This window comes from Drosophila elegans, unplaced genomic scaffold (genome assembly GCF_018152505.1).
Source record: "Drosophila elegans isolate 14027-0461.03 unplaced genomic scaffold, ASM1815250v1 contig_520, whole genome shotgun sequence".
NCBI lineage: Eukaryota > Metazoa > Arthropoda > Insecta > Diptera > Drosophilidae > Drosophila > Drosophila elegans.
The window spans coordinates 3,656,548-3,669,404 of NW_024545903.1; the positions used below are offsets into that span (position 1 = coordinate 3,656,548).

A 12,857-nucleotide genomic window follows, 5' to 3' on the forward strand; every position below is an offset into this window, starting at 1 on the left:
AAATATACCGTCGGCGGGTGCCCGCGGCAGTGTGGCCATCCTCCAGCACTGCCGGAATACCTAAATGCGGCTGCGGTCTCACTGACAAACAAAGTTAACGATAGTGCAATATTTTTAAACTAAACACTTGTATTTTATTAGCAGTGATAGCTTTGAAAATTTGTTTTTATTTTTAGGTTCACTAAAAGGGTACATGTAAAATCTGGAGAAAATAGTTGAAGACCCATTTGTACAATTATCTGGCTGTACTTTGTTTGTGTTTCGAGAAGAATAGTATGACCAAATTGACTTTGAATCTTACTTTAATTACCAAGTAAAATTATCAGAAGGACAACATTCAAAAATTTATTATAAACCTTATTTTATTAAATTTTTAAAATAATCAAAAATTGCCTTGCTTCAGCTTTTGAAAGGCCTCCCATGTGGTTCAAATCTACGCTGCTTTCCATTAAAATGTTCTTCCATGGTTCGAGTCTGCGATTTGGTATTTAGGTATTTATTTTCTGGTTCCCACGGTCTATTCGAAAGGTACAGCCACGGTCACGCTGGGCGACAAATAATTCCTAGGCAAGCGGGCGGTTTAATGGCAAAAAAAAGCCCAGTATATGTTTAAGTTTAATCGTTTCTAGTTAAATTCCTACCGATACACCATGGGATTCGTGCTGTCCAAGTTCCGGGTGCGTATATGCGATGGCCGCTCCTCCGCCGATTTGCCCCCGGTTGCGAATATACTAAGACCCAAAAATGATGTGTCCGTGAAACCACGAATCTAATTATAGAAGGAAAAGTCTACGGAGGCGGTATTGGAGGGGCTGCAGACGCAGATCCAGGCGTTGGAGAAGTACATGATCAACACCGAGGAGCGGAAACGGCGATTCGTCACTAACTTTGTGGGTTTCACCATCGGCGCCTATATCTTGGGCTTCGGACTCTGGTACTTCTTCTATTTTCCGCCCACGGTCCAGGAGTGCTTCATGTACTTGGTTCCACTGCTCCTCTTTCCGATTGTGTGAGTATCGCCCACATACACCCACCCAGTGCATCCGGTTTTCGTTTGACCCCCATCTTTCCCGACATCCCAATTAGCATTATCTTTCTGCGGCGGCTGTTTACGTGGTACTTCCAGCGCAAGCTCAACAAAAATGGCGATAAGCTGGCTTGTCTGAAGGAGCAGAAGCGCAAGATATTGGAGCAGGTCATGGACAAAGAGACTTATAAGGTGGGTCTACAGTTCTCCTATATCTACAAAGCCCTGTTTTTAATCTAAAAAAAAAACGGAGCTCTTTTCTGAGTTTTTGATAGATTTTTTGTAGCACCGCTGGTAAAACAAAAATTTGAGACAAAAAAGTTTGTTAGCAAAGACTTTTTTATATGTCATTTCAAGGATTTCGATGCCATTACTACATCTTCTAAATTTGGTGAACTTAGAGATCCTATTTATTTATTTTAGCCCCCTCTTTTTAAACTTCATTAAACGAACTGAGACCTCATCTCAATTTTTGGTAGATTTTATTATTAAATTACTTAAAGGGGGAAATAATGATAGTAACTTTGTCTTTATTTGGGGGCATATAAATCCAAATAAGACCACAGATCTTGTAATTTAACTGTTAAACTATTTTTTAATTGTTTTTAATAGTTTCTGATATTTTAAAAGGTATCTTTCACTAAAAAAAAGAACACAGTTGCGAATTCAGATCTTACAAAATAATTATAAGCTACATAAACGTTATACTACAAATACATTCCACAGGTGGCAGTGAATCTCCTGGAGCGATTCGGCGATAAGAAGCAGCTCCGTATCAGCGGTCTTCAGAGCGGTTCGACGCCCAACCGTTCACTGGTCGCCGAGCGGTCTCCTCAGCTCGCCGCCGCCGCCGCTGCCGCCCGAACTTCAACTACCGGCGGACAGCAGCGATCGCTTGCACCGTACACCAGCGTCTACCGCAACAATAACAACAACAATACATCGCTAAATAGCAGCGTCATCAGCTCACATTCACTGGCACCGATGACGTCAGCATCGCCTCAGTTGCGCGCCACTCAAGAATTACGCCGAAGATCGCCTTTTCCCATCGTGGACGATCGATCGCGAAGTGCTCTGGATCGCATTGTGGACTTCATCGTGGGTGACAGTCCAAAGGATCGATACGGCATGATCTGCAAGGCGTGCCACGCCCACAACGGTGGGTTACAACCACTGCTGAAGAAGTTCTTAAACTCGAAATAGAAACATATTGCACTTAAAAGTTGAGAAACCGGTTAGGCTTTCGCTTTCATTCCTATTTTGGCTAGGGTTAAACGCAAAGACTTGAATAGAATACACAAAAAGCTCATTTAATATCAATTTAAAACAAGTTTTTTACGCTTATGATGAAGAAATGTTTGTTGCATAATTAAAACCTTAACATGTAATTTTAACCTACAAGTCACAATTAAATTAGGAAATATAAATAGACAACTTTAAAGTTGCTGAAGTAACAATGTTCGATTATTGTCTATTTTTAATGTGAGGAGAAACTTCATTATTTTATAAAAGTTAAATTAACTTGGCCAATTGAATGACACTATTCTTTATGATTACCACTATCTTTTTAGCCTTAAATTCTTTTTACACTCTTTATTTTTATTAACATATAATTTGAAAAGATCATCTGTAACTAATAGTGTAATTAAATAATATTAATAAATTTATTGTTTTTTATCCGCAGGAATGCTACCCAAGGAAGAGTACGAGTACACTACCTTCAGGTGTGGTTTCTGCAATGTACTTAACCCGGCAAGAAAGAAGCGACCCGTGGCTCCCCGCCTTTCCCTGGAGGCACCTTCGGAATCGACGGCCAAACGCAACGACAGTTCAGACAGTGAATCATCCGATGACTCCGGTATTTATTTAAGTTAAAGGGGAAATCGCAGTATGAAGTTATTTTATTGGATTCCTAAACGTTCTATTTAGTAATGAATAATAGTATATGAGGTCATACTAAAGGCTTTACTTATACTTAATACAAGTTGTTGATAATTCCTTAAATGTAAATACCTAGAACTTTTTTTACAATGATTATTAGCTAACCAAATAGTGATGAAATTGAATTTACGTAAGATTATCTTTACTAACAACACCCAATACACTTTTAGATAAGGAGCCATCAGTACGAAGAGCCCTGCTGCAGGATGTGCCATCGAGTGAGGCTGATACTGAGGCCACCAACGTAACGGAAGACTTGGCAATGGAGACTGAGACATCGGAGACTGTATCGGCTGCCGGAGATGTCAGCATGGCTGAGGTGGCGGCCAGCTCCTGAGGGCATCACAGCCCATCGATATACACGTTTTAAGGCGCCAGTCAAGCAAAATTCTTGGATTATTTGCTTATTAGTTTACTTATTTAACTTTCTATTGGTAAGCAAATTTTAATGAGAATCTGTTATTATGAATTTATTGTCGAAGAACTGAATTGAATGGAATACAATACTGTTTTGAGTAGCCAGCACTTTCTTTGGGTTAGCCACCTTAATCAACGGAGGTGTGGGCGGCACCACTCCCACTTCCACTCCCCCAACTGTCAGCATAGAAGGAAATTGATAATTAAAATCTAGACAAAATAAGGCGACAACTAATGGCATAATAATTTAAAGCACGCCGCGGCGTGTGACAAAAAAGGCAAACCCGACAGCGCTGGCGATATCACTTGGCCAGCAGCGATACTTACTTACAAGCGCGAGAACACACACATGCGAATGACTTTAGCAACTCCAGACTAACACTGCATTATGCGAACGGTCAACAATTTCAATTTCGCTGGCTTTTATTTAGCTTTATTCTGTTTTTCCGGGCCATTGATCAAGGCTAACGAGATCGATCGGCTGGCTGGCCGCCTCGCCGCCTGGCTGCCTGGTTGCCTGGCAATCTGGCGGTGCAGCAACGTAACATAACGCATTAGCCGGCCAACACCAGCACCACCAGCGCCCACCTACACACAAAAAAAAAAATCATCAAATTCTGGCAACTAATTGATATTTGACTGTTGAATTTTATCTTAGAAAATAAGCACATAATTGACTACAACTATTTATTTTGGATCGTATGAAGAACAGCAAATTTCTGTGACACATTATTGATTTTCTCATATGATAAGCCATTAACATTATTGCTTTTATTATCAGTTAATAACATATTGAACATATAATTGTTAAAATTTTTTTTTTAAATTATTACAGGAAATGTTGGGCAAAAGTTCTTATTTAAAAATCTTAAAATGTGTAAAAAATAGTAGCAATCTATTTCGAGCATTATTAAAAATTGTTTATTTATCTGAATATATTGTATACAAATAAAGAAATAATGTCTTAGAAACCAAATAGTCAATAAATTTTTTCAAAACATTTTATGTATTTAATTAAACCAAGTAAAAATGGCCAAATATATGTTTGGATCCCAAAAACTTGTAATAAATTTATATACATATATTAAAAACAACCATAATTTTTCTCTGTGTAGCAGTGATCGTGGTGGAGCAGCGGGGCAGAGGGGCAGGGATTGGATTGTGTGGATTGGACGGTGCCGCGCCCGCGCAAATTCCTGCCAATGGCTGGCGGCAAACACAAATTATAAGAATTAAACTAAATCTGTTACACCGTTGCCAACAATTGGGCACGTCTGTCCCCCAATATAACATGTTCATATATGTGGCCAATGGCCATGTAAGCCTAAGCCCGATCGTCGTGTGCCGACCCGCGGGCACTGGGCGCTGCCTGATTAGCTCATAATTTGTGTGGCAGTTCGAATTTCGCTCTTTTCCACGTAATTGAATTTCGTTTCCCAACACAGCCACTGCCACTGCCACAGCCTTTCGGGCCAGGAAGTCGGAAAAGTCGATCGCTGGTGCGTAAGGCGGTTCCGAGTTCAGTTTCACTGGCACTGCGTGGTGCGAATGAGTGAACGGCCGTCAACCTATAACGGGTTATCGGAAATATAACTGCCAACGGAAAAATCTTAGACTAGGGATGGGGTGCGTAGAATCGATACAAGAGTTTATGATATTAAATCACTAAAAACAATTTTTTTTAATTACATAACTATGCTATTTTAACTACAGTCCAACTTTTAAATACATAGCTCGAAAACTAAAATTTATTAAACAAGTTTTTACCATTACTATGAAAATTACATGAAAGTTCGAGCTTTGAAAGGTCGTTGAACGTAGTCGTTACTTAGGGTTAACTTAAAATAGTTTCAAATGTATCAAAGGCATGCACGTTTTCTAAACTCCTTAAAGTCAATGTCTTGTTAAAAGCATCAGTAATTCTTAAAGAAGTTAATACAAACTTGTGAAAACTACATGGTTTCAAATTCAAAAACCTGACAAAATCTTAAAATTATTATATAAATACGAAGAGATTATCTAATGATTTTTTGTATTAAAAATGTACAATTTAAATTGTATAAAAATAATCCGTACAATTATTGAAATATGAAACCTAGAAAATTTGATACTTATTGATTACATTTTTTGTACAAAAGTTCTAAAATAATTAAAAAATTAAATTGTAAATATTTAAATATGATACAAAATATTTAATGCTCGATTATGTAAAAAAAGGTTTGGAAGAGTGATGGAGAAATGATCCTTTGTTTTATTTGAGTTGAAAACTTACATCATTAGATACATATCGCCCAGCCCTAGAACCTAGAAGTGAACCCCAGGCCGACGTCGCCTCTCGAATGTTGTGCATTGAGATCTAGTGCAAGTTCGCTGCACCGAAACCCGTTTGCAATGACTCGGACCACCGCTGCCTTCCGGGCAGACCAGCATCAGAATCGGGCGACATGTGGCAGCGGCATGCCAAGGTAATGGTGGAAGTGAAAACCATGACAGAACCGTTGGCGATGGCGATGGCGACCTGTGCCTCCTGCACGATCCGAATCCGAATCCGAATTGGAAACCAAATCGGAGTAAAGTGATTCACGAACTGATCCCACCGAGCGAGCCGGGCTGGCAAATGCGGATCGAAAATTGGCCAAACGCCAACGCGGCTCTGTCAAAAATACTCTACCTCGTACACACAATGTACAGATTTCTTTTTTTTGGCCCAAATGCAAGTTGGGGGCTTAGTTCATTGCTAATGACGGCATGTCGGTAACTCGATATAAGTGCACATTCGTATGTGTTTGCATAGTTGGGTGTTTAAGCATATTACCCGTATATACACAGATATGTATAAACATATAAGCCTGTCCGTCGGCTCCGTTCGATTTATTTGTCCGCGCTCCACAACAAAGACTCATACTCATAATAATCTGTTGGGCCAATCAAGTAAAATATGCGCGAGATCAGTCAACTACAAAAACAAAAACAAAAGCAAAAGCAAAAGTAAAGTAAAGCAACTGCAGTGGCAACAGAAATAGCTACAGCAATAGCAACAACAACAGCAACAAGCAATGAAAGTGAAACCGAGTTTGGCCGAGAGACTCTGACTCTGGCTGAGATTGAGACCCGGCCAAGAGTCGGTTCTAGCCAGCATCAGTCAGCTATATAAGCTTGATGGCCGGGCTCGGCAGCAGCAGTGCAGCGCTGACCAGGAACCCAATTGGAAGTTTGAGCTACGACTTCATAGTCCAATTTGGCCAAGGATTACCATATAGCCCCCAACACCAGAACCAACTTAAGCACCACCCCCACCCACTCAACACAGCCAACATGTTCTTCAAGCTGGTAAGTGCCCTTTGAACCAGGCTGCGATCAAGGCTAAGATCTGAAAATAGTTCCCTCCACCGAAATCACTGGACTAATATTCGTTTCTTAAAATGTTTAATCTTTTTTAAATGAGTTCTTATTAATTCTGCCTTTTCTGATATAAGATTAATATCCTATTTCCAATTTCCAATTTGAAATTCGATCTTGAATTTTTAAATTAAAATAAATAATTTCCAATTTGAAATTTGATCTTGAATTGTTAAATTAAAATAATTTAAAAATTATAATAATTATATAAATTAAAGCTTTAATAAACTTCTAAGCTTCTAACATTTTTTGTCAGCATAGATATAGTTATCTCTCATTTTTCAGTATTATGAAAATTTGTTATTTTTTTTAAAAACCTATTTTTATTGACCACCCATTTTTAAAATGAGTAATAATGTCCTTAAATAATTTATATTGCACTTGCTCATAAATTTAGGACTTTAACTATATTTTTTCTAATATTATAAGAATGTCCTTTTGTTTTCAAAAAGCCTTTTAATTGATCATCTCTTTCAAAAAGTTCAATAATTATGTCCTAAGTATATCTAACTTTCTTTTTGGTTACCTTCAAGTTATTTGTTTTTATAATGTCTTTGCCATATCTTGAATATCCATGTCATAATCCATTGAATGTTTTCTTTCTTAGCTCTTCGCTACCCTTGTGGCTCTGGCGGTGGCCAAGCCACAGCATCAACCTGCTGCCCAATATCCGGCTGGCGTCAATCCCCAGGACTGCCCCAACTTCCCCATCTGTGATAATGCGCGCCTGCACAATCCCCAGCCACAGTGGGGTGCCCCACAGCCGCAGTGGCAGCAGCCGCAGCCACAGTGGAACCCCCAGCCGCAGCCCCAGTGGCAGCAGCCGCAGCAACAGTGGAACCCCCAGCCACAGCCCCAATGGCAGCCACAGCCCTCGTGGAACGCGGCTCCGGCTCCGGCCGCCGGTGGCGACAAGTATCCGGCTGGCATCAACCCTCAGACCTGCCCCAACTATCCGTACTGCGACGTGAATGCCGGACACGCCGGTGCCCCGGTCGCTGCTCCTCCGCTGCCCGGATGGACGGAGCGCCTCTATCCCGCCGGAGTCTCGCCGCACCAGTGCCCCAACTTCCCCTACTGCAACTAGGGCGGTCGGTCCACTCCCACTGGCGGCCATCCGCCGCAGCTTCCTCTAACGCTTCGCTCTTTCCCAGTTCTCAATTAGTGGACATTAATCTGAAATTCTTTGTTGTTGGCGCCGAAATATATGCAAAATGTTGGTCAAAGAAATTCGACTTTATATGGCATGAGGGGGTTAAATGGTCTTAGTCCGCTAAGCACTATGGAAATCCAAATTCAACCGAAGTCTTATAAATTCGATGGGAATTTGGATATCATAAATAGAACTCCCAAAACAACAAACGGAACAATTTTAATGTTTTACCAAATATGATCTTAAAAGTATTTACAACATATTTGGTTACATCAAGTAAATGTTTTTTCTAATTTTATGGAATTGTAATACTATCTTTTCTTTAAGAATTTTTACATTCAAAACTTGACCTTTACTTTTGGAATCTATGTAACACTCCTTCATGGGCCTTTTACCATTATTAATTCGGAAAAAGTAATGATTAATTGGTTTCAGAAAGATAACAAAAAAAAGAGATAAAACCAAATAAACGTAGAAAAATTGAAAGGAAACGTTAAATGCTAAAATAAAAAACATTAAAATATTTTTATACAAAATATTTATTTAAAATATAGAAAAGGAAGAGCCATGGTAGCATTGTAAAAGGATCAAATAAAACAGGGAAAATGTTTTACCAACAAATAAAGGGCATTGTAAACTTGTAATTACACGAAAAATAACCTCGAGCTGTCAAAAAAAAAAAAACTTACTAAAAAGTAGAAAGATCACAAAAAAAAATTACATTTTTCGTTGAACCCAATTTAAAAAATAAAATAATGAACGTAAAAGGGACCAATTGTACTTTCAATATATTTAATAAATTAAAATTTTCCATTGGCCTAGGACCAGTTTTAACGTGGAACTGAACTAGGAACTGCAGCTCTCATGCCCCGAGAATGCACCCTGCCACGCCCTTGACTTGCAGCATTACGTGGGCAAGGAGCGGAGTGACCGGACCGGATCGCATCGAATCGGGGCAGATCGGAAGGGAGCGGAGCGGACTGGTGGTCGACCTCAGTCGGAGCTGGTCGAGTGAGTGCTTTGTGAAAGTCGTTCTTGCAAAACTTCGGCTTAATTGCCGCCTTCGGGAGGCAAGCCCAAGGTCAAGTGCAACTGCCAATTACAGTCTTGCAATGGGATTAACTAATGAAACGATCACATTCCCGAGCAATTTGACCCGTGCGTGCAATCGAAATTGGCCTCATTTTTTGGGCGCTGCTATAATTTAGGGACTTTCAACTGGGTGGCAAAAAAACATGCAACTGATGAGAGTAATTTCATAAACATATGTAATGCTAAAATGTGTGAAAACTAATATTTGAATTCCTAGATTTATTTGAACGCATTTATACAAAAATGTTGGAGCCAAGGTAACAGTTTACTGAGCCATGTTTAATAATGTTGCATATAGCATTAACTTTAAAATTTATTGAATGAATTCCCGGAAACTTTCATGGCCGTACCTAAAAATTGCGGATTCATATTTGATTAACGATTGAGTACCTTTAAGAAACTTCGAGGGACCAAAGTTTTTGAACAATTGTTAGGCTTATTACTAAAATTAAATCAAGTAAAAAATGTTTTATTGTTTCTTTTAATAATACCCTTTGTCATTTTTGATTCTTGTTAATATATGTTTAATATCTGTTAGCTAATAAAATTTATATTATCCTGATCCTATGATTTAACATTTCCCTTTATAAAAAAGTGGCTTTTGATAAACCCAAAATCTTTGATCGGTGAATTTTTGAATAAAATAATTTTGTTTTCAAAGAGATTCTTATAACGTTAAACGTTAAGTGTTTAACAAGAAAGAACGCTCGGACTACTAAACAAACTTCAAACTCAATATTCCCCCATAAAACAGGCGGAGTTTAGGTGACCCCAAATACTGATTATTTTAAGCACTGAGAAACCATTTAAAATGTTGAATAGATCAATAAAAGCACAACGATTTTTCTGTGTACAGTCGAATTGTGATTTTATTTACATTCATTAACTTAGGCATTGTACAATATTTACAGGCAGGTTTTTTAATTGAACTGGCTGACTGAGTGGGTGGGTTGACGGACAATCAAGCAAACGGTCGGCTTACAGCCAGCCGTGTCCGTGGTGGGAGCTCCAGCCGTGGTGATCGTGGTGGTCATCGAACACATGGTGGATGGGCACCTCCTCGTGATGGACGTGGTGCACCGGCACCGGGATCTCCTCGTGGTGGACGTGATGGACGGGAACCTCCTTGTAGATGGGCACTGGCACATGCTTCACCACCGGAACGTGGACCTTCTGGACGTGGTGGTGATGCACCGTGTGCACCTTGTACGGCACGTGAATGGTGTGGTGCTCGCTGCGGATCGAAAGTGAAATCGGTCAGATTGGCAGACATATGTATAGCCATCGCACATTAGCTAATCAGTTGCTTGAACCCAGCGTCTTGGCAGCCAATCGGAATTGGCACTTAATTCGCACAATTATGCGCGCATTACAATGTATTAAATGCCAACCGCAGCCTGTGTAAAATTCCTAAGTCGCGATTCAAGCCAAGATCGGCTAAGTTCAATGGTAGTCGCTGCGATTGGAGCGGGTCGCACTCTAAGTGCTACAAGCGTTTTGATTGCTCAATTCGATCGCAATCGGACACATATTTTACGAGTGTATGCCCATAGTGCCCGGTCGCAGCGTTTAAAAACCCATGCGACCGCTCGTTAGCTTAGCATAAAACGGGAAATGGGTATTTTTATCGATTCGCTCGGGTTATTTATGGATCAGTTCAGGTGCAGATCGACCGGAGATACTCACTGTTTGCCAAAGAAGCCGGGACTGGGGGCGCAGTAGGCCACGGCGAAGAGGGCGACGAAGATCTGAAAGGGGATAAGGAAGTGTTTTTTTTCAGTCCGATTTCAAAGTGCAAAGCTTACATAAAATGTGGCAAATTAATCAGTATAATTAATTTTAATTTGGAGCTTGTTAGATAACTGCTCTTGATATCTACTTAATAGCTGCATATTCAATTTTCACAGCAGTAAATATATATAAAAATATCCGCAAATATAAAAATCTCAAGAGAAATAGGCCTTTCACATACATCTTATTTGGCTTGAACTTTATGGTTAAAATTAAAGAAAATTAAATTAATTAATAAAATTTTTGTTGTTTTTTTGGCTTAACAAATAAATAAATTAAAAATTATAGTTTGAAAGCAATCGTGAAATGAAACTATCGACTGCGAATTGTTTAATACACAATATATAAAATAATTTAAGATTCTGTGCTTAAAACATATTTTATAATTAGTCAATGATAATGAAATTCTTTGTAAGAAAAACACAATACATAAAGTTGACTACAAATTACAAATAGTTATTTTCATTTTCGACTTAAGAATTTTTATAATTGTTAATCCTATAATATTTTTTAATTTTATATTTTTTCAGTACGGTCGTTTTTGATTTTTGTTTTTGTAAATTTTGTATTTTTGATCGTTAAAATTTGTTCACTATAGTCCACTTGAATTTTATCCTTTTTGTGCTCCGAATGGAGGGTTTTACATGACTTTGTCAAACACTTTTAAGACCGATATCCTTGTCGCACTTACGAAAACTTTCAGGGCGGACATTGTTGATTGGCTGAGCTGAACTCTTCTGCACGAAAGGCGATACAAAAACCGAAGCACTGTCAGGTGATGACTGATAACCACAGGCGGCGACTCATCCGTTTTATACCCGGCGCCAACAGCGATTTTGTTAAGAGTCAGTCGACTGCGCTGCACGAGAAAGACGTGACGTTGGTGCAGCGGCAGCAACAACAGCAGCAACAACATCGAAGCCCAACAGCAACATCGGCGAAACCGAGCAGCAACATTGGCAACAGCACAGCAACAGCAACGCGACAATAACCACAACAGTGGACGACTGTTGGCCATGTTAGTAGATATTACCTGTTGTTGACTTCTGTTTACGAGGGGTTAAGACCCATGGGACAGTGGAAAGGGGAGGGCTAAGAGCGGTCCATGCTTCAGTTGTCCACAGAGGCAGACGATCGAACTTTGACTTGCTACTGTTTTGTGTAATACGAGGCAAATAACATTCATTTCATAATCATAATCGCAAAACAACGGAGGAGTGGGGATAAAATCATTCCAAGTGAATGACCAAGTAGCACATGTATCGTCACTGAATGGATCACTTAGCGGCCTTCTGCAGACCGCCAAGAAAAAAAGTGAACGTGAGAGCGGAGACAAAACAAAGTTGTCACGCTAATCCAAATTTCTGGCCCTTCCATATCAGCTTGAAGCCATCTCCAGCGAACGACCTTGAATGAATTTTTTTTTTTTGTATTTCGTACCTACTGTCGCCGGTGGTGTCAACTTATATGGGTTAGCGTTGGAATTACAGGAGACAAGTTTTGGATGTACCCCAAAAAAAAAAAGAAAACAAATCACGACATATGAAACACGAAACACGAAACACGTACGCCGTAAATTTGCAATAAAACGCATTTCGGGCAATTACTTAACAGTAACAGTTGTGGCGCTAATCAAGCCATGCATCACACGATTTTACAGAAATTCGATTTTGATTTTGATTTTGTCGTTTTTGGCCCATTCTATAATGCCCCTGACATAACGTTAGCCAAGCCAGCTGCTGTTGCAACTAGTTGTTGCATGTTGCTGCTGTTAAATCAACTGTCAAGAGCTTAAAATTGCGGATTGTTTAACCCATTCAACGCTGAACAGGGAGCTTCTTTAGTTACATACTAAAAATTTATAAAAATTAAAATTAGTTAGCTTATGCTTATAATTTATTATTATTTTTTTATTATTTATTTACCAATTTTTAAAAAAAATTATTCAATGAAGTACTTTTGGCCATAGCACCCAACTAAAAAATTACTTTTTAAGAACAAGGTGACCCGATAAAATATTGTTTGTTGCTGGAAAAG

At 39.2% G+C, this 12,857-nt stretch overlaps 3 protein-coding genes across 3 annotated transcripts; 2 read left to right on the plus strand and 1 right to left on the minus strand.

The window, feature by feature from the left end:
- The first annotated feature begins 522 nt into the window (after positions 1-522).
- Positions 523-3,486, plus strand: LOC108145536 (endoplasmic reticulum junction formation protein lunapark-B). Its single transcript, XM_041709913.1, has 6 exons — positions 523-677; positions 780-1,009; positions 1,087-1,219; positions 1,754-2,186; positions 2,712-2,885; positions 3,139-3,486. Exons 1-6 carry the CDS (start codon positions 651-653, stop codon positions 3,303-3,305), a joined length of 1,164 nt encoding a protein of 387 aa, XP_041565847.1. The 5' UTR covers positions 523-650; the 3' UTR covers positions 3,306-3,486.
- Positions 3,487-6,549: 3,063 nt separating this feature from the next.
- On the plus strand, positions 6,550-8,008 carry LOC108145400 (alpha/beta-gliadin A-II). The gene is made up of 2 exons (XM_017270799.2): positions 6,550-6,715; positions 7,392-8,008. The coding sequence occupies exons 1-2, from the start codon at positions 6,701-6,703 to the stop codon at positions 7,869-7,871; spliced, it is 495 nt and encodes a 164-aa protein (XP_017126288.1). The 5' UTR covers positions 6,550-6,700; the 3' UTR covers positions 7,872-8,008.
- Positions 8,009-9,870: 1,862 nt separating this feature from the next.
- LOC108145396 (histidine-rich glycoprotein) lies at positions 9,871-11,616 on the minus strand. The gene is made up of 3 exons (XM_017270794.1): positions 11,512-11,616; positions 10,716-10,777; positions 9,871-10,263 (listed from the first exon to the last, which is right to left on the minus strand). The coding sequence occupies exons 1-3, from the start codon at positions 11,530-11,532 to the stop codon at positions 10,008-10,010; spliced, it is 339 nt and encodes a 112-aa protein (XP_017126283.1). The 5' UTR covers positions 11,533-11,616; the 3' UTR covers positions 9,871-10,007.
- Positions 11,617-12,857: the final 1,241 nt, after the last annotated feature.